Genomic DNA, 26,935 nt, shown 5'->3' on the forward strand with positions numbered 1-26,935 from the left:
TTCATTCTGCTTCAAAGGTCGGAGTTAATATATAATAAGTGTTTTACGTCAAATATATGACACCTGAGATCTCCAGCAATGGACACAGTTTCTTAAAACCCCATGGCCAGTCATTGTCCACCCAGGAGTATGAATGGGTATGAGTTACTACAGTTGATTGGCGAGTCGCGTGTGGTGGGGTTGAGGTGTGAGTACTTCCACCTCTTACAAGACATCTTAAAAGAGACCCTTCTGCCAGCAGTGGCGTGAATGGGAAATTGCAGGGCTGCCCCTCAACACAACACGTAATGTATTGACATCGAATATCATAGGATGGAACTTGTGATGATCCGATGTATTCATATATCTGTATTTATAATGGACTCCGCTTGCCATACGTGATTTGAATTGTGCGTCCCTGAAGTCATGTGTAGTCAGTTTGGTTGGACAAGACCACTCTGTGTAGTCAGTTTGGTTGGACAAGGCCACTCTGTGCAGTCAGTTTGGTTGGACAAGGCCACTCTGTGTAGTCAGTTTGGGTGGACAAGGCCACTCTGTGTAGTCAGTTTGGTTGGGCAAGGCCACTTTGTGTAGTCAGTTTGGTTGGACAAGACCACTCTGTGTAGACAGTTTGGGTGGACAAGGCCACTCTGTGTAGTCAGTTTGGGTGGACAAGACCACTCTGTGTAGTTAGTTTGGTTGGACAAGGCCACTCTGTGTAGTCAGTTTGGTTGGACAAGGCCACTCTGTGTAGTCAGTTTGGTTGGACAAGGCCACTCTGTGCAGTCAGTTTGGTTGGACAAGGCCACTCTGTGTAGTCAGTTTGGGTGGACAAGGCCACTCTGTGTAGTCAGTTTGGTTGGACAAGGCCACTTTGTGTAGTCAGTTTGGGTGGACAAGGCCACTCTGTGTAGTCAGTTTGGTTGGACAAGGCCACTTTGTGTAGTCAGTTTGGGTGGACAAGGCCACTCTGTGTAGTCAGTTTTGGTGGACAAGGCCACTCTGTGTAGTCAGTTTGGGTGGACAAGACCACTCTGTGTAGTCAGTTTGGTTGGACAAGGCCACTCTGTGTAGTCAGTTTGGTTGGACAAGGCCACTCTGTGCAGTCAGTTTGGTTGGACAAGGCCACTCTGTGTAGTCAGTTTGGGTGGACAAGGCCACTCTGTGTAGTCAGTTTGGTTGGACAAGGCCACTTTGTGTAGTCAGTTTGGGTGGACAAGGCCACTCTGTGTAGTCAGTTTGGTTGGACAAGGCCACTCTGTGTAGTCAGTTTGGGTGGACAAGGCCACTCTGTGTAGTCAGTTTGGTTGGACAAGGCCACTCTGTGTAGTCACTTTGGGTGGACAAGGCCACTCTGTGTAGTCAGTTTGGTTGGACAAGGCCACTCTGTGTAGTCAGTTTGGTTGGACAAGGCCACTCTGTGTAGTCAGTTTGGTTGGACAAGGCCACTCTGTGTAGTCAGTTTGGTTGGACAAGGCCACTCTGTCCACGATAGCCCCACGACGAGTAACACACAACGCTCAGCACGTCAACAGTCCTACAAAGCAGAAGACGACGACGTTGCAGACGTCGGTTCTCCGGAACAGCACTCGAAGCCCACCCCGTGGCCACCCAGCCTGGCACGGGCACCGTGGCGACCTCCCAGACACCGACGACGGCTCGCTCAAGGTGTTTTTGAGGTCACCTGAGGGGTTGCCACCTGTACCGGTTTTCGCAGGATTCGTCCTTTTGCCAAGGGTGCAGCCCCTATTGGAGCCCGCGTTTGTTTACAGAACACAGCTGATCCATCAGCAAGGTTGGACATCTAAATGTCACAGAGACACTCACACTCACGAGCTGACCTTGACGGTTTTATGCCGACCGCAACAGTTCGTGGGACCCTGCAGAAGCTATGCGCAGGTGCGTCATGGCATCAATGGACATGCGCTGTGATGAACTCTTGACCTCTTTAACATTTAAACCATAAACACGGGTTAAGTTCCATGCGGGTCCATGCGGTACTTTTTAGGGGTTTAAGTCTTAGAGATAATACATTATGGGAGTATTATTGATATAAAAAAAGAACTTGTCGCGGTGTTTTTACGGAGCAGCACAATTGTCAGACAACAGTGACGTCATCTGAGACTGAGCTGCTTTACAAGTGATTGGTGGTGCAGCGTGCCTGTGACCGCACACAATGGGCACATCAACAACAACAACAACCGCCATCCGCCACTCAGCGGCGGTGACGTGACCACGGCGACTGTGCCAGGCCAGGCGCACTTTGAGGCCACGTGAAGCGTAACGAAGACTCGCTGGTGACAGGAGGTCACGGAACAGGCCTAGGTGCCTTGGGTTGACTGAGATGGCTGGCAGATGCACCAGTTGTGTCCCCTACTGTGCCAACTTGCTGTATTTTAGCCGCCCGGTGCTCCACCCGTTGGTGGGAGCGTCGCTCCTCCGCCCTCCGTTGTTGTTGGAGGGCGACTTCACAAGCCTCCTTCACAGAGGCCGATCTTGACACCGCTCGTACCAGTCTTCGGCAAGTCCACTCAGCTCCACATCCTCTGGTCCATCTCTTCTCCAGCTCGTGTCATGCCCGTTTAGCCCCCTCTATCCGGCCAAACAGAATCTGCTTGGGCATGCAGTAGCTGGGCATGTCAGCTACATGACCCAGCCAACGCTGCCTTGCCTGCTGGAGGAGCTCACAGATGGAAATGTGTACAGATTTAGATTTCAACTACAGCCACCGCCATACTCCCATCTAGGATCTCCCCAAAGATACAGGATTCTGTGTCCGACATACAGTATTTATTAACCACCCGCAATAAGCAGCGCCGGATGATCGTAGTAGTAGTAAAAGTAGCGACATAAGCTACGGGCCCCGCACGTTCAGGGGCCCCGCGCTAAATCCTTTCAAGCTATCAATTCCGGTTCAGTGATTCTGCACTTGCTCTATTACTAAATACTATACTGCCTTAAACTTTTATGAACGACTGGGTGTTTAAGGTTAGCTATGTGTCGTATTATCTGGCTGCATAGCAAATGAAACAATACAATTACTTTACTATGCAAGGTGCAAAGTTGTGTTTTAATATTTCTGTGTTTTTATTTATAATTTAGGGTCCCTTTATCACATCTGCTACAGGCCCTGCACAAGCTTCATCCGGCACTCCCAATACGATTACCCCGCTCGTGAATATAATACAAGACAACCCAAGATCCTGTAATAGCAGTTGCGTATGTATGTTGAACTTCTTTCACGCCGTACGTAGCCGACCGTGTCGTCTTTATGGTACGGCCCATAAAGATATCAACAGCAGCCGCTAGAGACTGCCCCGGGCCCCGCGCTTTGTGTGTGGGGGGGGGGTTGCGCGTTACGGTGTCAGATGGTTTAGTTTGAAGGCGATGGCGGTGGGGGCTCAGACGGTGTGGGGTTTGCACCGGGCACGGGAAACGCTAGCAATTATCGATAAAACAGGTTTGTTTGGGTTAAATCGCGATACAACCCAATAATACAGGTTGTTTTGTTGGGTTAGATCGTGATCTAACCCAAAAAAACACCTGTATTATGGATGATATTGGTCGTGAAAGCCTACGTGTTAAACAAGGGTCAATTAATTTGGAAGGGAGGGGGGTCACAGGACATATGGACCAACCCCCCGTATGTTGAACTTCTCTCGCACCGTGACGTGGACCACCGGCGCGAGTCGGAGGTGCGGGGGGAGGACGACAAAGGAACGGGGCTCGCCGTTCCGTGCCAAGCGCCACCTCCGCACAGCCGGGGCCCCGAGGGCACAGCGAGAAAGGGGCCGTCCGTAAATGACGTCACGCACCTAGGGGCGGGGGGGGGTCAGACATTTGTGACGATGTGTGACGAGAGGGGGGGGGGTAAGAAATGTGACGTCACATCAAGATGCGCAACTTTAAATAAATATGGACAACTTTTTAATCAATGTTTTCTCCTACATCAGAGTGCAGCGCCACATTAAATACGCACTACAATGACAATAGTTTAAAGCGATTTGAAGCATGATTTATTTTCAAAATGGAAATATGGTTTTGGGGGGGGGGGCAGAGCTTTGTGACGTCATATTTGAGGGGGGGTCTGACTTTTTGTGACGCCGTGTGACGAGGGGGGGGGGGGTCAAAAATCGTCCAAAATCGCGTGGCGTAATTTATGGACGGCCCCATAGACAAAGGCTTCACCACCCTCGGGGTGGTCTACGGGCTTTGCGGCGTGGTGTGTGTGCTGGACTTCTTTCGCACTGTTAGGTAACCAACGGGTGCTAATCGGAGGTGAGCTTCGCGAGTGGGTGGTAGTGGAACACTTTGCTGTGTGTGCTGGACCGTTTGCGTTAAGGCCACGTGATAACGATCTGACAACAAAATGTGTGTCGTCAAGACCCTCCACGACCCGATCACTTGAAATCTCTGAAGTAGTTCCGATACCCGATTCAATGGACCGTTCACGAATACGTGTTCGTAATGGGTTCCTAAAAATAACTTCCGATAATATATACACACGCGTGTACATTCTAGCCATTGCCCCACCGATATGACATGTGCGAGGGATGTTTGATAACACTGGTCAACAACAAAAAAAACATTTTTTTCTGGCCTGGACTTTTGCAGCTGATTTAGACATTTCAGGGTGCTGATTCGAAATGTGATCTCAGATTTGCTCTTTCACATCATTTTTATGCTATCGGCATACCCCATTTTCATTGATTTTACCCGAAATTAACTCCGTCACTTATGATTGCAAGTTGTTGCGAGTCAGTGACTGCTTTCGTGTAAAAATATGGTGCTGTATTTTTAGTATAGTGTGTTTATCATATCATTGTATGTAGATATCCACATTTATTTAATATTTTTCTTCTGCAGTTTTTATTGAAAATGCAATATTTGATATCTCAAAAACCTGATGTGATAGACAAAACTGATGCCAGATTTGGAATCAGCACCCCAAAATTACCTTAAACCCGTTGGAATACCTTATGCCAGAAAAAGTGTGTTGACCAGTGTAATCACTTCTCGAGTCACGCTCTTCTCAAACGCACTTGTCCGAGTGGCCTCTTCCTCGCCGTTCCAGCAGCTCAGATGTCTATAGGTAGGTCTCCAAAGCCATAAACATGTCGCCGCTTTCGCAACATCCTTCCTTGAGTCCTGCCTTCTTCATCACAGGTCGAAACAAATGGATGTCCGAAGGGGATAGGTCTGGGCTGTATGCTAGATGTTTCAGAATATTCCATCAAAGCTCTCCCCAATTCTGTCATTGCATGTGCAGGTTTTGGCTGTGTTATTGTGCCGAAACACCACTTTTCCTTTCTTAAGTCGGGATCCTTCCAAAATCAACGTGTGAAATTGACTGTAGCTGATCGATCACCTGGTCTACCGCTTTGCTATCATAAACATGTTCGCATCCTGATGTTCTTGTTTGTGAATGTTTCCGCAATCTATTGTTTCCACCATATTACAACTTTCGTCTTCAATGGATTCCACTTGCCTCTACACCCTCGGAGTAAATAACACAACTGCTTGCCACTCGTCGAATGTGCAGTTGTGTAAGGGTGCTGCCATCTTTGATCATGTGATGCGTCTGTCATCGAGTGGCAAAATATGCAAAAAAATTGTAACAATACCATGCCCCATTCACATCCCAAATGACCAAAATTGCAGATAGATTATAGTTATTCAAATCCCATAATTGACACAGCCGTGTAGAAGGTAAACATGGAAATGCATTTTACATAATCTGAAACTTGTTAGGGTAAAGGGCATACATTAATATTATATCCTATTTGTTTTTATATATTTTTTATCACATTTTTTTTTATCACAATCTGTCACTGCATCACGTAGCGCTTTCAGATGCGCTTATGCGGCCGTCTGGAACGTTCTTCCTTTCAATATTAGGAAGCCATTGGAGTTACGCACTTTAAAATCATCTAGACTGAAACTCATTTCTTTATAACAGTTTTTGCGTTTATGATAGTAGGTTTTTACCCTTTTAACTGGTACAAAACTGACACCTTTATTCAAGGCATCATGTTTGCAAACATGATGCCTTGAATAAAGGTGTCAGTTTTGTACCAGTTAAAAGGGTAAAAACCTACTATCATATTTTGCCACTGGTAAAAGAGATTTTTGCGTTTAGTTTGTTGTCCTTCCCCCACGCCTCCAATAAGCACGGATGGCTACGTATGGTACGAAAGAAGTTCAACATACATACGTACATGCATGAGATGGCCTAATTGTGCTCTTTATGGAAAGAATGGAGTTTTGTAAAGAGCAACCCATATAGCAGGGGGTACACCCCAATCCTGAATGACCCCAGAACCGCGAGGAGTGGCCCGGCTCACCTCGTACGAATGTGGGAGGCCGATAGCAGTTTGGTATCAGGCCTCTCTCCTTTGTCAAGTGCGTTTTTTTTTTTAACAAAACAACAGTGAAATGTGTGGGCACATTTTAAGGATTTCAATTGTTTATTTATTTTTCAATGTAAAAACCAAGGAAAACACAAAAAGCACCTTGTGCTGTCAACAGTTAACGTGTTACATACCGCGTAAGAATGAAAAACATCCACATAACTAAATGGCCATTATGGTATTATAAACTGCAATTAAAATAACTAAACCTAACATTACATAAAAAAACTAAGGGAGAAAAAAAAGGAAAATCAAAATACAAAATGGAATGTTCGCGAAGTGTTTTACGTTCCCAAAATGTAACCCAATTCCTTACAGTCAAGCAGAGCTGAATGGCAACCCCCAACGACCACGGTCTTAACTGTGACCAGATATCGCCGTGCACGTTAGGAAACGTGTTCAACTCAGCCATGTGCATAGGTTTAAGGCAATGGTATATTACGCCGATGGTTGTAATCGTTGCGACACTCTTTCGCCACGGCCCTGCTATGTTTTCCAAATGCGTGGCGCTGCGAAAGACGGACACACGTGAGTTTTTTTCGTTTTTTTTACCCAAGGCATTATTACGCGTGTCACAAATCTCACGACTTGGGCCTGCGGAGTTCCACTGAGATCACACCACGCGTGTCCCCACGCCCCATCGGCACGCCACGGAGACCGTGCGATGTGGCGTTCCGCACTTGGGCACCGAGAGAAAAATGTGTGTCGATTTAACAAAATTGTGGACCGACCTGCTGGTGGTGTTAGGCACAACTTTTAAAAAGGAAAAGAGCTTCTCCCGACACAATTCACCCGCTCCCCCCCCCCCCCCCGAGGCCAAGTCCCGAGCGTTTCACAGCGTCCCGTCAAGGTGCGTAAACCATCACGCGCGAACTCCGATCGTCACCTTCGCAGCAGCAGCAGCAGCGGCTTTTGCCGAGCCATCGCAACAGAGACGGGCACACGGCATCGTGCCACCAGAGCTATGCACTTTTAAAATCATCCAGATTGAAAAATAATTTCATTAGAACTGCTTTTTGGTGTTTAGTTTGTTGTCCTTCCCCCGCACCTCCGATTAGCGCGGTAGGCTACGTTCGGTGCGAAAGAAGTTCAACACACATACACGCACGCACACACATTTGTTGTGTTGCTTCCCTGTAGACTACTCGAATTATATTTACAAAAATGGTGACGCGCATCTGTGGATGTCTACGGGAACGGCCGAGACACAACGCCGTGATGCAATCCCAAACATTGGCAGTCACACGTTCACTTCTGATGTTCCGTTTGGGGGGGAAGATGACTGCATGGACTCCGTACCATTACGTCAACGTAAAGGATCCCAGGCTCAATGAAGAGGAACTAAAAAAAATGTGACAATGAAGCTTAATGTTAACAATTAAAAACAACGCATTACTCATCACAAACATGTTTGCCCAAGGCTTCAAAAAGGCAATACAAAATGCTTCATTTTAATGTACAACTCTCAGCACTAATGTGTACTCTTTCCGTCTCTCCTAAGGTTAAGCATAAAAAGACTGATAAATAAATGTATCTCAACAATAAAGAACTTTACATTATACATTAACATGAAAAAAATGCATCGATAAACATGCCAATTGACAGACGTAACAAAAGTACAGCATTCCAACAGTCGCTTCAGTGCAGCAGTAACACGTGGACATTTAGATTCTGAAAATGAGGCTACAGTGGCCATTGTGACTGCTATCTAAAGTCTTACACTGACGCCATATGTATGCATAACACGTATACATACATATCCACACGCTTATTTACACACACACATTCAACTTTTGAAAAGGGGGTCGCGCGAACAGAATTTAACCGGATGGTGTCAGTACTGAAAGTTTTTTTTTCCACAATGTTTTTTTTTATAATTATCATCATTCCGAGTGCACACTTTTGTTCTGTTTGTGTGTTCCTTTTACAAACAAGCCCAGCGCGTCGCGATGAAGCCGATTGTAAACAAGCGAGAGGGGTCTGAAACACACGCGCGCGCGCGAAGCATCCCATTCATCCCACCCCTCCCGGTCGCAACACTGCGTTTGTGAAGGCGGAAATTAATAAATAAACCCGGGGCCCCGGTTCGCTCCTGCCCATTCCCGTCTCATTCCAGCACAATGATCGCACGCGACACTGCTTAGTTTACCAAAGCTTTTTAGAACGCCCCGCCACCCGTACCCCCCACCCCCCATTATATATTTTTTAATAATCAGTGTTATATACTACCAATTTTTTTGTTTGTTGTTGTTCAGCCATATTAGTTCACAATTTGAAATAAAATCCTCTTGGGCCACACACAAGTTCCTCAGGCATGGTCGGTAACCATTATGGCAGCTAGAGAGATGAGGTAAGAGCATGTTATGAAACACAGAAAGGCTATAAAACCAAATTAAATTACAGTGCAAACTGCAAAAAACACCTCGGCTTATGCAGCTGGTTCTTGTCAGCAGAGTCGTTTGTCGTGAGCGTTTTAAACTGTTCTAAAAGCGGCATCGTTCAGCTTGCAGACCGCCCCTCGTCAATACGCACGCCACTGCACTCTCGTTCTCGATCAACTCCGAAGCGGTTTGCGATCTACTTGCCAACTCCGCCTTCTGTTCTCTCTGAAGCTATTGCGGATTATTACAGAGGTGTGGGCACCAACGCCCACCCCGCCGCCCCCCCCCCCTCAAATGTTCCCAGCCAGTTGGATTCCTTACAGCAAAATGTATCGGATAACATTTTACAAGTAACAAAAAAAAAGTTTGCTTTTGATGGTGTGAGTTTTGAGTTTGGTCACACTGTGCGATGTCACCGTCTCACCAAGTGCCCTCAAGCCAGAAATGAGGCGTGCGCGTGCTGCGCTGGAGCGACGCGTACACGGCTCCGTTCAGGAGTGGAATGTGGCGGCCCTTACTCCTCCAGGTTTCTGCGAACGACGGCATGGGGGACGACTTTCACGCAAGTCGGCGTTCCTGATTAAACTCCAATGTTCTGTTTAAGTGGCTCAACCGGGCTGGGGTTGGGGGTTTGACGGCCACGTTGGCTTCTCTCTTAATGCATCGCACGCGCTGGAGCGGACCCGCGTGGACGAGTGGTTGACCGAGCGAGTTCAGTTCGGAACGGTCGAAGCGCGATCGAGGAGAGGGCGGCCCTACTGCACAAATAACACGTCCCAGTTGCGGAGTACACTCACACGTGTGAGAGAGCTACACTTCCCGTGGCGGGTACCTCCCGCGGTGACGGTAGCTGTGCCGACACCCGCTGGGATTTCCCTGCAAGCTGGGATCGATCTACGCCGGTTTGCAGGGGCTGTGTTTTTGCACTTTAAGAGAGCTTCAAACTGGAAAAGTTTTGCTTAACACTGCCTGTGTAATAATAGCTTCCCTCCTTGAATTGTGTTTTTTATATTGTTTATTAACAGGTTACAGGTGGAAATATTGCAAATGATAAGAGTGCGGCCAGTTAGAAATTACTTTATATTATGCCAATGAAAACGAAAATGGGGTCAAAAATGCAATAGAATAATAATAATATAGAAATAATTTCCAACGAAAATATCTGCAGCAATGTGGGCTTGCGTGAGCGCACCTCCATTGGTTTTTCGTGCGTGTGCCATTCAACAGCTGTGAGCACGGAACCCCCACCGACTCTTCCCCTCACAAAACAGCGTCTCAAGACTTCGGATAATTGTATAAGGAGAGAAAGAGGAGTCTGCGAGATTCAGTGTCAACTCTGCATCGGAGGGGGGTTAGGGGGGGGAAATAATCGATGTTAACGTGAGGCCCCGCGACATGGCATAGGCATCGCCGTTGACTTCTGTCGAGTGGGCACAGGCGCGTGTGTGTGAAGCAAGAACAACTTCTATGGCCTCCCGAACGTCGACAATCGGATATAAAAACTTGACACAACCCTGTAATATACCTGAGAATGCATACTGTTCGCATTTTATATATGTACACACATCATACGCCCAAAAGTTTCCCCAGTCCCCCCCCCCCAACCGGCTTCACTCCACGACAGGCCAATTTTGCAGAAAGGAAACGCATCACAAATTGTTAAAAGTAAATCAAACTTAGCTGGACAGGGAACTGACGGGGACTTGGCAAAGCCTTGAGTTTTGTTGTTATATAAATGCGATTAACTTGCTCTTTCCATCGTTTATCAAACAGCAAGCATACAGGGAAAACCTCTAACAGTCTTGCAAGCTGAGTTTTGCTTGAGGTACTGTTTGCTTCGACAGTTTGAATTCAAGTCTTCACTTTTCTTGAAAAGGTGTTACCCCCCCCCGCCCGCTCCCCCCCCCCCTATAATTACATCACGCAACGCACGCACGCCCGTGCGTGAACGTGCACTTGCATTGCGCGCATGTGTGTAGAATAGCACGAGCTCGTACGCAAACACACGCGCACACAGAGCAAATGCATGCCATCCCTTTTTTCTTATTTCCATAGGTAAACAACAATTGGCCACGAACTCCCCAACGAGCCCACCCGTCACTCCATTAACGACACAATATACTTATTGAACATAGCAAAAATATCTCGACGGATTGTTTTAACGTGTTTCCGTGAATGCGCAAACTCATCGTTTTGGCCTTGTGCATGTATAAGACTTGGCTGCTGTTCCACCACCAGCGTTCATCGCTCTAAAATCTAAACCTGGAACTTTGACCACCTCAGAGACTTGACCCGCTCGCATTCAACTGCAGCCTTGACCAGTCGTTCGGCCACACGCCACCCCCACCGATTCCCGTGAGTGCACGGCGAGTACTTTGGTTTACCGCATACCCCATCTCCACGGCGGGCACGGTAAATGGTTAAAAACGACGCGTTCCATTCTGTGCTGGTTTGTGAAAGCGTGTAAAGGCCACGCCTCCTTCCTCGACCCGATGGATGTTTCACGATGATGGCTCCCGCCCATGCGCAAGTTTGTGAACGCGCCTTTGCACCCATTTCAACCACCGCAAGTCTCGAGATTTACGCAAGTGACGGTGGGAGGGGGGGGGCAACACGAGAACGTGAAGCGCAGGAGGAACGTGCGCCGCGTGGTGTGGGAAGAAATTAAAAAAAGAAATAAAAACCCAATCAGAAGAAAAAATATTCTCGGCAAACACCGCCGAGTTACCCCTGCTTGGTTGCACGAAGGATGTCGGTCCGGGTCAATCGATAAAAAAAAGGACACGCGACACCTCGCAGCCATCAGTGAGCACACCTTGGCATTTATCGGCCAACCAACAGGATGGGGAACTCTGATCATCCTCCGAGCCCTCATTGTTTTCATGTTCACTCGGCCTTTCGCAGGCTACCCAAGGGAGAAAACCGAATTTTAAAAGGCCGTCGAGGCGTTTTCCCCTTGCGACGGCCCCCGTGACCTGCTCGTCGTGGGCTGCGTGGGCCCCGACTGCGCACGCGCAAATTTAACTTAGGATTTTTGTTTTTTAATATTGGTAGAAAAGCAAAAGCCCAGCATGCGTGCGTGCCCTTCAAAGCTCTAAGCGCGCCTGTGTCAACCCCGCTGACGGCGCTTCTAGGACCCTAGAGAGAGGGCTCGCGCGGTCCCTCTACACCCCCGTGCTCGGACCGCGCGCGAGCGTCGGCAAGCGTCGCTCGCTCGCACGAGAACGGCGGGCCCCATTCGCTGGTGTCGAGTGTGTGGGCACAGCAGTGCAGCCGGTGCACGAGTTAAAGGCCTGGGGCTGGTGAAGTCAGAAAAAGGGGGTAATGAACTTCAGGGGTTTCAAGAAAGGGATTTAGGAATTGTTGTAAAATGCTTTTACTTTTTTAAAATCTCCATAGAAAATTCACCGGAGCAGCTGTCAGCCTAGCCTCAGTGGCTGTTGGGTAAGACTATGGCAGCGACATGAAACGAAGCTGGGATCGATAGATTCCGTGGGGGCCATTGTGTTCTTAAAACGGCCAGGGGGTTTTGGATGCGATTCTGACGAGTGACATTGAGAGGGTGACCAGACTTCATTTCGAGATTTCCAAGTGGCCTCTCCGTTTCCAACACTCTACGTTCCGTGTCCACGTGCCCCTTGGTCGAACTAATGCCTCGACGTTGCGTGAAGAAAAACAGGTTTTGAAGATTTTCACTTCTCCGTGTCATCAATAACTGCACACGGGCAGGGGCGGTCTGCTAACGCTGGTGAATCCTGCAATTGGAAGCGCATTCTATTCAGTATTGACGAATACATTTTTTCCCTTCATCTTCATCAGTCACAATCTATTGGGGCCCTCGAGAAGGCCACTTGTTTTTTTTAATCGGGGTGCAGGCCGCTCTGTCTTGATAGAGAGTTGAGGATGGGGGGGGGGGGGCGCATCACTGGCCAGCTGGATGTCCCTCCTCACGTTCTTTCTGAAAGTTTGGCATCATGGTCCTCACGTTAAGGGTTCATACAAATCCCTCTGAGATTCAATCACTTTTGCAAGTCCACCGTACACAGTCCTCACTTTCATCACGTATTGCGGTCGGTCTGCCCCGCTCGGCAATCCACAGCCACACACCGTGGTGGTGGTGGTGATGGTGGTGTCGCAAGGGCCGGTGGCGACGTTGGTGTCGGTGGCGGAGTGAAAGCAGGTGGGCGTGCTCAATACGTGGCTCCGTGCTCCTGCTGGGGAGCTCTCGTGATGCAAATAAAGGCCTTGGCTTACGTGACGCACAGCCAGCCATCTCGGCACCACCACATCGACGTGCGAACAAAACCGACGGTACTAAGGTCCGCGCAATCTTGGCACCGCTCTCGAGAAACCTCCGGCCGCTGCTGGAGGTCGAAGCGCCGCTATTGCGGGGAGGAGGAGGACGTGGGCCCCAGCTCGGGGCCCTCTCCGTCCTCGGGCGAGTCGTCCGCGGTATCGGCGGTGGCGGCGTCCGCCCTGACGCTGCCGGCCTCCAGCTCGTTCTGCAGGCCGCGCCAGCTGGCCTTGTTTAGTCCCAGGTGGCCCAGCATGGTGCGGGAGAGGTGCGTGAAGCCCATGAAGCGCGCCCACTCCATGAACAGCGGCTCCACCACGAACGTCATGAAGCCTGCGCGCACACGCCAACCGCACACGTCAGATCCTCGACGCTCCAGCGGCTTACGCGTCACGCACACGCCTGGGGATTTGAGTTTTCCCCATCCGCGATCGTGCACAGGGCCCAAGGATCCTCCAAGTTGCGTCAGGTTTTGCGGGAGAGACTTTGTGCATTTCAAAATTTCAGTGGCATTTGTAGACGTATCAACAACTGCACGAAGCTACCCAGTGTATACACAACAAGGAATAACATTAATTCACTTGGCTGGCTATCAGCATGAACCCTGGTGGATGCTGTACTATTAAGCTAGACATTACTGAATATATATCCTAACCCTCACACCTGTATATTTTGAGTTCGCATTTTCTCTCTCTCCCTGTGGTTGCGTGGATTTTTCTCCGGGTCCTCCAGTTTTTACCCTCCAAATTTAGAATCAACATCACGTATTTAGAGTATTTGGCTGCTATAAATGTTCACGTGATATGCCACTCCATTGAGCTTTACTTTGTGATACGCCATGTCGCTTCTGCAAAATAGCTACATAGCTCGGTGGGCCTTACATGGTAATGTAAAAAAATTGTTTAGGTTTCTTTTCTTTATATATGTTATTATAGTCACAAAAAACCCCCATGATTGTTGCATTTCTTCACAGCTCTAATTATTATTAACACGATCTCCGACCCTTCTTTGCATCATTAACCTTGTCTTATCGGAGCGAGGTCTATTTACACCCTGGCATGTCCAGGCAACAGGCAGGGCATGTTTTGTGCCCACAGTTACCATGGGAAGATCCTCCCCCCCATCGCATCACCGTGAGAAGTGGCCCTAAAGCTGCGACTAGCACGCACAGTAAAACAAAAAAACTACTCACCGATCTGAATGTTGGGCACAGTCTGTGTGTAGCGGTCACACAAAGGGCTGATTTCCAGCCTCCACTTGCGCTCCATGTCGCCTGCGCACACACCACACGCGGCCGGGCAAGAGGCGACAACGCAACCCGGGGGGGGGCTCGAGTTAGTGCACGGTTGGTTGCACGCGGAATGGTTCAACCGCCGCGGGTCAGTCCCGTAGGCCCCGCGTTCAACGCTCGTAGAGTTCACGATTGTTCACAGTCACACCCAGAATCTGGCAGATTTACTTTGTAGTCACAATGCAGATCTGTTTTTGTCATGTTTTTACCGTTCTGTTTGTATTCTCCTGTTACCGGCTTGTTTGTAAAGGTTTGTTCGTTAGAGTAAGCACAAAATCTGCATGAATTCCTTTTAACTGAATCTTGCGCACAATTGAGGCATTTGACGCACACTCTCGCACCTCCGATTAGCACGGTTGGCTACGTACGGTGCGAACGAAGTTCAACATACATACATGCGAACTTAATGATCAATACTAATCAATATTTTCGCCATTAATGCGAGGTCATCGCGATGGTGGAGACTTTCAGTTGAATGATACCTGAGAGTCCCTTGCTGTTGTAAAAATGTGCCACTCGGTAAACAAAATGTTTGTGGTCCCCCAACTCTTTATCGTGTTCATTCACATTCACAGCCATCCACGCGGATGACCGAGGCGACGGCATCAACTTTGCCACAGGCTCAAGTTAAAAATACTGCAGGCCGCGGTGGCGAGATGTTAACTTCCCCGCCCGGTATGCACGAGGTAGTGGGTTCGATCCTGACTCTGACATCTGTATATTTGGAGTTTGCATGTCTCTTTTCCCTGTGGTCGTGGATTATTCTCCGGGTCCTCTGGTTTTTTCCCTCCACATTTAGAATCAACATGCTTTTCGAGTATTTGGCTGCTATAAAAGTCCACGCGACAAGCCACTTCTATGAGCTATCGTTTGTGGCCAAGTTGCTTCTGAAAAAGAGCTCTATAGCTCAGTGGGCCTTAACTGGTAAAGGAAACAATCTTTTTTAAGTTTAAGAAGCCCGGGGCACCCACTTCGTGCTTGGACACACCATGCAGCAGCCCACAAGGGCTAGGATCACATGTGATCACGCTAACGCCCCGTGCTCGTGATGAAGCCTTCGTACACGTTCCGTGTGCCCACACCCCATCCTTGCGGGACAGAGGCTTTGTGCCACGTGTGCTGCTGCGTGTGCTGCCGCGTGTGCTGCTGCGTGTGCTGCTGCGTGTGCTAATGTGAGACGTATACCGTCTGTGCGAGTGTGCTGCGTGTGCCGCTTGTGCTGCCCCGTGTGGTGCCCCGTGGTGCCACGTGTGCCGTTGCGTGGTGTGCGCGCCACCCCACCTTGCTTGAAGAACTCCTCGCACACCTTCTCACTCCACCGCTTGCTGGTGTCCCATACGCGGCACGGGTTGCAGATGTCGGCGCACTTCAGAGCGATCTGTTAGAGGGCCGAATGCAAAGCCGAGCGAACATTTACAAAGTCGTCAAGTTTATCGCGCGGTTTATAAGTTCCGCTGCACCAATTGAATGCCATATTTTACACTGCAATTTAATGGATACAGCTGGCAACTGATCATCCTGAGGGACTAACAGCCACTTGCTTTGGGTGAATTACTTTAAAAGTGATGACTGATTAGCACGGTTGGCTATGTAAAGTGCGAAAGTAGTTCAACATACATACATACCAGTCGACCAAGTTTTTGGCCACTTTTGTGGCTATACATGCCCCTACATTCATGTGCATCACCTCTAGGTTCACGTGGTTTAGCCCATGATGTTTAAGTGGGGCGCACAAAGAGGTTGCAATTATTCCATATGTTTCAGCTACTTTAATGAAGTTAAAACCACTCTTGCAAGTAATTGATAAACCACCGGCTACACATTTCTTACATAACCAGCCAGGGTGGGTTTGGAGCAAGGCCACGATGATTAGTAAAACGGTTAATGGAAAATTACCTCACATTTTTATACTGCTTTCGAATGCCGATGTTAGCCATAACTTTCCACGTAATTAAAACGAACCGTCCTGTTAGTCAATCCATGAGGCCGGTGATGATTGTCAGTTCACATATTCCTTTGGTGGAGCAATAACAATAATGGCTGTTTCCAGCTCGTTATGTTCTGTTCGCCGGATCTGTGCGAGCGGCCTACTCAGGCGATGTAGGTAGGGACACTCTATTTAAACTATTTTAAAACACTCTGCTGTGTCAGCAATACACGGTCCTCCCAGACTGCCAGTCACACTATTCTATCGTAGAAGAATTCTCCTTTTGTTGTGCTTTCCCCGCACCTTCGGTTAGCACGGTTGGCTCTGTAAAACGAAACTGTTTTTTTATTTTTTATTTTACCAGGGAAGGCCCACTGAGCTATGTAGCTCTTTTTCAGAAGTGACCTGGCTATCACAAATTATAGCTCAATGAAGTGGCTTATTGAGTGGAAATTTATAGCAGCCATATACTCTAACTGCATGTTTCTAAATGTGGAAGGAAAAACTGGAGAACTCAGGGAAAAATCCACACAAACCACTGAGACACAGACATGCAAACTCCAAATATACAGGCAGCAGGGTTGGGATCGAACCCACGACTTCCTGCATACCAGGCGAGGTAGTTAACATCTTGCGGTGCGGAAGATGTTCAACATACATTCATAAAGCTAACTGGAATACACACGCGGTGTATCCGTTAATTACCGTCAGGGGGCTCTGATCTTCCACGCACGTACAATGCACGCTGCTATGAATCCTTAACGGTTTGCTTTGCTGTGTGACGGTCTATCCTGTTGCATCAGGTATCTTTACAGGATCACTTTCTTTTGGCTACTTGAAGTTTTAAGCTCATTTAATGTTTGCACTCGGGCTCAAAATAAGTATTGAGATGTATATAGTTCTGTCACAAAGTTGATATTCCTCCATATATGTCATCATCATACAGTTATTTTTATTGTCTCGATCGGTTGAAAGCAAATAACCCTCTCTTAAAATGTATCCACTTTTCATGTCAGGTGACTGATTTTGCCCCAAGATTCCTGGGGCTTTAGGGGAGTTTATCACGGATGGGCACCTGGGTTAAACCAGGACCTCGGAAATTCAAGCCCGGCACTCTGATTTTTTTTTTTATTATGAAGCAGCAATTGGCTGAAAAATAAAAGGCTAATGTCAATTTGGTCACGTACTTCCAGAGACCCAACGATGACAATGTACACATCGAGCTGATGCGGCAGGCCGCCTCTGCATTTGCTAGAAGAGGATTGTGCGATTCCTGAACCCATACCTGCAATATGAAGTGGCGATGAGGAGCTTCCTCAAGACATAAGTCCCCCTTGTCCAGGTGAGATTTGAACTGGGACAGGAACTCATTCTGTCGGCTGATGTCCGTGGCGAGAATCAGAGAACCAAGATCCCTCTCCATCTGCAGTCTGCACACAATAATTACAACACCACCACCAATCTATGGTTAGACAGCTTCACAACAAACAACCCTTACATGCATAGCGGATCACGCGTGACATTAATGACACTGCACACGGACAACTCATGTGTCACAAGTCACGCGACGACTCTGGGATGGTGATGATGATGAATACATGGCGGGAGAGTGACACTCGCCTCTCGTCCATTGGTAGGTGAGCGAAGAGTCCGGATTCCCGCAGCATCCCCACCGTGGAGCGCCAGTGGTGGTTCTCCAGCACGGAGGAGTTCTGCGGAGGCACGGCGCGCGCTGCTGTTACGCTCATCTCGGTGCGTTACATCGTCAGACCACATCAAGCGAGACTTTCAAAGTCATTTAATGAACGTATGTTCATTAAATTACTTTTTTTTGTTTTTGTGTTTGCATTCTGACCACAAGCATTGTGGTTAATGCAGACATGATTCCTTGTGAAAGGTTTCAGTTTGGTGTTTTAACATCTTAACACCTGTTTTGTTGCCAGAAAAAAGGGGAAAAACCTATTATCGTATGTGTGTGTACGTTGAACTTCTTTCGCACCGTACATAGCCAACCGAGCTCATCGGAGGTGCGATGAGACGGCGCGATGAGATGTCAATGTCCTTGAGAGAGACGCTTCAGCGTGATTGTGCATTTCTTAAATGCCTATTTACATTATGCTAACATTACAATGATTTATAGTGATTGGAAGATTTCCTCCTATCGTGCCAGTGGCAGGTCTTTGGCTGAAACTCCCTCCGTTCTATCTGATCTGGAGCCCTCTTCCTCATGCCACTTATGCACCCCCTTCTTCCTTCCTTCCTTGAAGGCGTCGAGCAGCATTTTTCTTTCTCTGCCTCTTGGCCTCTTTCCCAAGGTCCCTGACCCTTCCACAACGGATTAGCACAGTTGGCTGTGTACGGTGGGGACATAAAAAAAACAATAATCTGCAAACATAAATACAACCTTCTCCATCGAGCACACACCTGTGAGAATGTACCCAAACTACATCTCTTTCTCTCGATCGTCCTGATTAGACATCTGCAAGTAAGGCAAAGGGTGCCCACCAGTTTAAACAGGAGGCAAAGTCCTAACGAGCGCCACTTTGTGGGAAGCCTCCAGTTTTTTCGCTTAATGAATCGACTCGCCCGTGTCAGGGCAATGTGAAATTTCACCTCTTAAACTAAAACTAAACTATTTATTATTTTACCAGGTAAAGTGCACTGAACTATTTCGCCCTTTTTCAGAAGCGACATAGCCACAAATGATAGCTCAACGAAGTGGCTTATCACGTGGAAATATACAGCAGCCCAAATACTCTGAACGATTCAAGGATTCTAAAGGTGGATGCAAAAACCGGAAGACCCGGAGAAAAATCCATGCGACCACAGGGAGGGAGAGAACATGCCAACTCCAAAATTACAACAGGCGTCAGCATCGGGATCGAACCCACGACCTCCTGTGTACCAGGCGAGGGAGTTAACATCTCGCTATCGTGGCGCCCACCAGGCTGCCATAGGCAGTTGCAGGGCTGCGCCACGCTGTAGGTAGAAAGGGGCAGTGCAGAACAATCCGTTGTTGTGCTTCTAAGCTCAGTCTTTGCTCCCTACCTTCCACCCAGGCTGACCAGTGTGGTGAAGTATGGCCAAATAACTCCCACAACCCGCACGGCATGGAAGGGCTGTCGTCCGGCAGTTGATTAATGTAAGGGATGTACATTTACAATCGTACGTCTATGTGACTGTTGCTTAAATCGAGGAAATGCCGAATGGAGAGAGAGAGAGAGAAACTCAAGGTCTGTAGAAACGAGCGGTAGTCCATTTCAGTAGAAATGTACATACAATTATTGCTATATGAACGTAATAATGCGGACCCCGATACAAACGGTGTTTAATTCTTCAGAGCGTGTACGGACGGAGCTTTTAAACCAACGCGAAATGTCCTATCGTTATCAGTCCGATTTATACGATTTCAGAAAAGGCTTTTCAGAAAAAATAAAACTGAGCGACGGCGTTCACCCAGGGTGACCCCCCCCCCCCAGCGCCGCTGCGTGCTTGAACAGCCGGGCAGCCCGGCGGGTCTCCAAACAAACCTGACGCCCCATTTACGACTGTCATGCCACTCGAACGCTGCACGCGCATCTCATGTTCACGCCACTGAGCAAGGATCCTGGTGCACTCGACAGCTGGCTACGACAAGGACCTCCCATCGAGCCCTTCTGTAATGGATGGTGGCTGTCATCCATGGAGGAGTTTCTTACCACACACTCCCGCATAAGCACACGGTTGTGTATTTATTTGCCGAGTGTATTTATAGAGGGCAGATTAATTTTGCCACAGTTAAGTTTTTGTTTTAAACACCCTTCCTGTAAGTGTACGCGAGTTTTGAAGGGCAACTGGTTGTCATTGTAATGTAATATTGTTTATAACCAGCTGAGAGCACACTGGGACTAGAAGTCTCTTTTCTTAAGGTAGGCCCCGTGTTTAAACACATTCAGATGTAAAGGTGACACATTAGTCAGTATTAATGTGCACAATGTACACGTACACAAATTGTAACACAAAAAAGTACAAAGTAAAACTTCGAAATGAATAATAAAATTATGATTAAATACAAATTAAACGATGAATTAGTTAAAGAATCCAAAATGAAAGTGCAACTTCAGTGTCTAATCACACAGTGACTAAGATGAATGGATTGATGACAGCAAGCGTGTGCAGAGAGGCAGTGACGCATTAGCATGTGTTAAACACGGATCCCTACGGGTGAACGTCCAATAAGTGCAATTCCCAAATGCCTACACTCGTAACGTGTGAATAATGAATTTGATAATAATGATAATAATAATCAACATCTCGTGTCCGATGAGGGATGGGCGATTTGTCGTCAGGATGACGCTGCCACAGAGCAGATGCACTGCCTGAACACATGCCAACACGTCATCAATTTGCTCGGGCACGCACCGCTTAGGTCGCCGTTAATGTCGCACGCGACCGTGCGACACAGGCCAGAACTGCACGAGCAAAAAGTGTGTGCACGCGTGCGTGGGCCTTGCACGGAGTACGCACGCAACTGCGCAAAAGTACCTTTGTTTGCACTTGTTTGTACTTACACACGGTTTATGTTTGCATGCCGAGTTGTTCGCAGTGTGTGTGTGCGCGTGTGAATGACCTTTAGTCGGCACTGTGCCAAATACGGTGTTTAAAAATCTGTACAAGGTGGGGAAAACCGATCGCAACAGCAAGAGAAGAGATGACCACGATGCAGTTCTTCGGGCACTCGTGTTTTTTTTCTCATAACACTTATTGCCGGGAGCTTTTTTGTTTTTTTAAACGCAGTGCACATTTTTACGTGTTGTCCCAGTACAATGTGTAGATGGTGGCAGTGTGTGCTTGAGTGTTGCATGGGGTACGATGCGTGCGCATGTACGCATTTATGCGTATGCAAGTTTCCACTTCTGTGAACCTATTCTTAACGTTATCATCATCACGACCTCACCTTCCTCTATCCTGAGCTGGCAATTCTTGCATTTCTTTCAGTTATCCGGGTTCAACTTAGGGTCAAGCTGCTCTTACACACCGATGCTTCAAAAAAGGCTGTAGATTTAAACCCCGAGTGGATCCACATTCATATAAACAAGGTTTTATTTACATTCATCCAGCTCTTTTCAGCTGTCACACTTATCACCACCGAGCCCTCCAGCAAAGACTGGGACAACCTCAAAGAGCAACATTATTTTCCCACTGTTGCAAATCCACCCGGCGAAATCTCACGTACCGAAGGGCATAATCTCGTTTTGAAGTGGTGCACCGTTTTACAGTCGTCGACCGCCACAATTCGGGATCACGATTTGACAAAAAAAATACGTGGATGTATGTTTCACCTCGTTTTTAACGGTACTTGTTTGTATTACCGGCCTAAATGCTTTGCAAGTGTCAATGCAATACTGGAGGCTAAATACAAGAAAGGAAAAATGTAAGAGTCCTTAAAACGCAGGTTTTTGAAACCAACACAATGGTCACTCACTGTATTTGTAAAAGTTGAAAATGCTGTTGGGTGGCGGAGGGCAAATGACAGACAACACAAGGACTCCACTACTTACAAACAAGTTAGGTTCCAGAGGTCTGTCCGTAAGTCGATTTGTTCATACGTCCAACTTTACTCCTATGGATTCCAAACGTGTTGTACGGCGTGTACACTAAACACGGAGCATGGCTTTACAAGTTGTATAATCTCCTGTTGATCTAGATGCCACTGGGTCGTCATATTCTGCAGATGTAGATGCCACCGGCGGTTAAATTTACGACCACTATGTGGCAGAACCCAAATACAAATATGAATCATTTTAGGCTCGGTGACGTCAATTGCAAAAAAGCTGCCACCGTCAAAAACAATTTCCCAAATTAGAAACTTCTCCCCAATCAAACGACTAAAGCTACAACATATACACTCTCGTATACTCGCCCGTAGGAATCTTTAATCGTTATTCAGACTCTGAACGCTCATTGTGCCACAGTGACATGCTCACAACTGCACCCAAGCCGTGTTGTCGGTATATACAAGAAACCTCTTCCCACTGTGAACCTTAATATTTCCTGCAGGACATTTGCCGAAACACTTAAAAGCTTCTTTCCTCTCGGTGGCAGTAAAAACCCGTGATAATTTTTAATTAGCCTCTTAATATGCGGAAGATGCTGCACTCGGAGCAAGGGAATTACCCGACCTCCCTGGGTCACCCGAGGGTCTGTCTCGCTCTTCTCGTGCCTCGCTTCGTGTTTCTTTGTTTCCCCCTCGTGTCTCTCTATCCTCTCTCCCTCTCCCATCTCCTCGCGTCGCTCACACCGCCGACGCGGGCCCGCGGCGTGCGCAAGAGGTGCCCCTTACGTGGTACAGGCTGGCCAGGTGGTGGTGAGTCTTGATGAGGAAGGGCTGGTTGACCCCGGGGTGATCCACGTCGTGGGCCGATGCGGCCAGCAGGCCCAGCATGATGTCTCTGCGCGTCAGGTGCACGGCCAGCTGCAGGAAACCACACGCCAGGCACGCGTCGGTGAGCCACGGAAAAAGAGAGAGAGTGAGCCCGCACGTGATGACGCACACAACACAAAGCCACCCTTCACAGCTTCCATCAGACTGTCGAGGAAAGTGCCGTTACAGCCAGCACCCTGGTGGCACGCGAGAGGGTCGATGGCCAGCACCAATCCTGGCTGCCTTTGTCTTCCCAATTGGTGATGTTAACACACTGCACCAAGTGCAAATTTTACAACCTCTACCTGCTCAGGTATCCATGACTGATGCCAGCAGTGAGCGGGAATTGAACTCGGGTCGCCGCACTAGTCGCGCACTGCGCCAATCGCCACACGACCGCTCTCCACACATCAATGGACACGCACATGCATCCACGTAACAATATACTGCACACACTTGGTTATACACAAATACATTAAAAACTTCCAGATCATATATATAGACCAACGTATAGCCTTACAGGAACCAAGTGCTCTCAGTGAGCACCTACTAAAGCCAGCAAGATGAAAGATTTGGGGGAGGCGGGTGGGGGAGAAGAGGTAGTTATTCAGAATGCCTGGTCATCTTTGTCTCCCCAGTGCAGATGTTCTCACAGTCGGCATTTATTGATGGCTTGGTCAACTCAGGCCCAAGCGCAGGTTCATGGAGCCCTCGCCACTGATGTGCGTGGGCAGAATTCCAACCCCCGAGTGCCAGGAGGGCACCATCGAAGCGCGCCAACCACCGCACCTCACTGCTGCCGCAGCTGCAGACGTATCTCAGCACGTTTCGTAGTCGTGTACCATCTTGTGGTTAAGTCAACTCGCCCGTAAACGCACAGACGCTAACGCAAGCATCAATGAACACGACAATTCAGGTGGCCACATATGGACGTGCGTTGCGCAAAATATTAAAACCAGCAACACATTTTGCTTAATTGCTGAACTCTGTTTCGCTTTTGTAATTTTGGGTGACCCAGGTCACTCTTGGTCCCCTGGGTTTCCTGCCTGGATAAATAAAATAAAAACTTGAAACTAAATATACGTTGTGTTGTATTGCATTGTATTTCTAAGTTTACTATGTTTGTTTTCTCATTCATTCTTACCTGATGATGGTTGCTTGTGTTGCAATCGAAACGTCGTATTCTATTATCATTTTATTTATTTTCTTTCTACGTGACTTTACCGAAAGAACCAGAGAGTAATTCCTGCAGTCACGAAAGCTTCGAATCTAGTTTAAATCACAATATGTTGACTGTAGCTATACAGACATCCGCGTGACCACGCATGTGTTTACACATGCGTTAGCACACCACAACAGTCATGGGCACCAGCAGCCTCCATTCTTGCACCGAGTGACAATCGTGCCAGATCAGTACTGGCATCAGGATAGTTAAATGTCACACTGCATACACAAAGCCAAAGGTCTCCCAGTATAGCCTGAACAGACTGTTGGGGAAAGTGCTTTTAGCGAGCACCTATGTAGGCCAGAATGGCAAATGAAGGGAGTGGGTGGCCAGCACTACGCTCGGCCGCCTTTGTCTCCGTCGTGGGCAAGGCTTACAGACCGCACCAGGTAATAATTTTAGACCGAGTCAACCTAGGGGAGGCCCAGGACCAGTTGAGATAATCGTCACTGGTGTCAGCCATGAGCAGGAATCAAACCCAGGTCACCGGGTTCGTAACGCAGCGCGAAAATCACTACCACTACCGCTCCCCACATACACACATTTGCTGGACTAACTGGTAGCTGATGAGCAAATACGAGCCCCTGTCCTTGATGCCAGAACCGGCTCTGCAGCCGCTTTTCCATGGTTACTGGCTGGTCATCTGCAAGACGTGGCTGTTGTTATTCCACTGCGGGATTAGCCGACTGTCCCAAGTTCCATTCAAGCCTGCATCAGCCTGTCGCCACCATTCACTTGCTGAAGGTTCCAAGCGATACTGTGATCACCAATTGCGCAATCGGGCCCAGTCCCTGCCACCCCCTTGTCAACACGGAGGGCATGGGTGGGCATCCTTGAAGAACCGTGGTCAGTGCAGCCACGACGGTGGTGTCGACATTAACACAAAAACACCGTCGTATTTTAGTAACGTCCTGCGCAGAGAATTGCCAGGTGGTGGGGTAACATGAACTGTTGACTTGGCCCCAACTGGCGCAGTGGTAAGCGTTGACGAGCGTCACGCTTTCCCAGCTGCGTGACACTTTGCGGACGAGACAGATGACAGAGAAGGGTGGTGGGGGGGTTCAACTGGAACTGTCCGTGTCGATTTCTAAGAACGTGACCGTCATTTTTTTGTGGCACGTGCTGCGTAACCACTAAACTAAGCAACCTCTCGCGCTCGGTATGACACTGACATCACGCTGAAAACAATAGCCTGTGCACGGCCACACAAAGGCAGAGTGCCTATTTCGCAGAAGCATGCACGGACATTCTTTCTAATGCCCTACACGTAATGCGATACCGCATATGCAAACACGAAAATATTCAAACGAGCGGTATAACATATACCGTTCTTTAAATAATAACGATTTAACTAATGGATAAAAAAATTACTATTTTTATTTTACCAGGTAAAGCTCCACTAAGCTATATAGCTCTTTTTCAGAAGTAAGAGCACAATGAAGTGGCTTATCATGTGGACATTACAGCAGCCAAATACTAACCTAAACGCATGTTTCTAAATGTGTAGAGTACAAGCCGTATACAGGATGTGGACAAGATGATATAAAAACAGAGGCTATAATGAACACAGGTACATGCGAAGACAATTAACAATCACCACACCCCCAAGGGGTATCTGAAACAAAATAAAAAAGGGAACTGGAACAGCCAGCGCAATGCTGAGCTGAACACCAACGATTATTTGGACGCGTTAAAGTGACAAATGAATCTTCGTAGTACTGCGAGAGTGGCAGGTTGAATGGGACACTGTTTGAGCACGCTCTGACAAGTTGACCAACTGCTAGGGGAAAGGCTGTTTCCGTGTTAACGTTCCACACATGCAAATAGTGGACGTGACGGCTGCTTTCTGCAGGTGTGCGAAAGTGATCAATAGCCACTGCGTGGGCTCACATAGTACGTGCTGTGCGGCTCTGCGTGTGATGTGCAGCGTGTTGTTCGGCATGACGTCCGACGTTTCAAAACTCTGTGGAACCCCTCTAACCCCCCCCCCCCCCGAATTAAAACATTTTGCTTATCACGGCCTCACTCTTGCTGGGGAAGCGGGCCCATCCCCCTCCAACCCACTTCCTCCCCCCCCCCCGCTCTGGTTTATCCAGCTCAGTTGCATCGGGACGCCTTCGAGTGACGGGTGACCCTCAAACAGGACTGCGCGACTGGCTGCAATGGGCTCGTGTGTTGTTAAATAAAATCTTAATGTATATATAAAATAAAACCTCTCTGTAGAATCAGAATATGTATTTATACTGGAGGAACCCGATGAGCTGTCAAGCTCATTTTCACAGATGTCCAGTTGGGGCTGGTAAAAAAACAACAAACAGTACAAATACACGATAATAGCGCAAAGTACAAACAAGGTCAACAAATCACCCAAACACATACAAATACAATTAAACCATCCACATCCTACCAGACAAAGCCCAGTATTCACTTATTATTGAGAAGCGACCTTGCCACGATTAATAGTTCAAAGTGGTCCATCATTTGGACATTTATAGCAGCAAAATAATCTGAAAACTCTCAATGCATGTAGGGGCTCTCTCTCTTCAGTGGAGGTTCCTTCTGCCAGCAGTGACATGATCAAGCAAAATGCAGGGATGCCCCTTTAACAATTTACTTAACATGCCGAACTCGCAAAAGGCTCGTTGGCCGAAATTTTCGCAATTGGAAACGATAACATTGTTCAAGTAATATATCATCACGACTCGCAGCCCTCAGGGAAGTTTGTTCTGCTACGTTCTGCTGGACAAATTAATTTGTAAGAGAAGTGGGAGGCCGCAGAGTGAGCCCTGCCAAATTCCCTTTGCCACAACGCAGGCAGGCAGAGGGGACGCGTAATGACATTATCCACATTTGTATTTGGATTCGAACTTGTCTCCCCTGGACTGCCGTGACGAGCATGCCATTTCCCTGTACCATCGTGGCTTCCAATAACAGCAATAGCTATGCACTGACTGGAAAGATTTAGGGTTAAGAAAAGACTGGGGAGCAGCTACAATTACGACGACTACTGCCGCACGCAGTAATT

General features: G+C 47.9%; 2 protein-coding genes across 4 annotated transcripts in view; one reads left to right on the forward strand and one right to left on the reverse strand.

Annotated features, from left to right (window-relative positions):
• The window catches only part of LOC144944630 (collectin-10-like), a 484,828-nt gene that overhangs the window by 277,139 nt on the left and 180,754 nt on the right, over window positions 1-26,935 (forward strand). The window lies entirely within an intron of this gene.
• LOC144944617 (high affinity 3',5'-cyclic-AMP phosphodiesterase 7A-like) overlaps window positions 10,680-26,935 on the reverse strand; it is a 114,022-nt gene continuing 97,766 nt past the window's right edge. For all 3 annotated transcript variants that reach the window (XM_078872954.1, XM_078872945.1, XM_078872964.1), the window contains 6 exons: window positions 22,605-22,736; window positions 17,903-17,994; window positions 17,568-17,712; window positions 15,637-15,733; window positions 14,257-14,337; window positions 10,680-13,397 (listed from right to left, as the gene is read on the reverse strand). In XM_078872954.1, coding sequence (XP_078729080.1) covers window positions 13,153-13,397; window positions 14,257-14,337; window positions 15,637-15,733; window positions 17,568-17,712; window positions 17,903-17,994; window positions 22,605-22,736 — 792 coding nt within the window. In that variant the 3' untranslated portion in view covers window positions 10,680-13,152. The remainder of the gene's footprint in view (window positions 13,398-14,256; window positions 14,338-15,636; window positions 15,734-17,567; window positions 17,713-17,902; window positions 17,995-22,604; window positions 22,737-26,935) is intronic.

The sequence above is a fragment of the Lampetra fluviatilis genome, chromosome 2, assembly GCF_964198595.1.
Source record: "Lampetra fluviatilis chromosome 2, kcLamFluv1.1, whole genome shotgun sequence".
Classification (NCBI taxonomy): Eukaryota; Metazoa; Chordata; class Hyperoartia; order Petromyzontiformes; family Petromyzontidae; genus Lampetra; species Lampetra fluviatilis.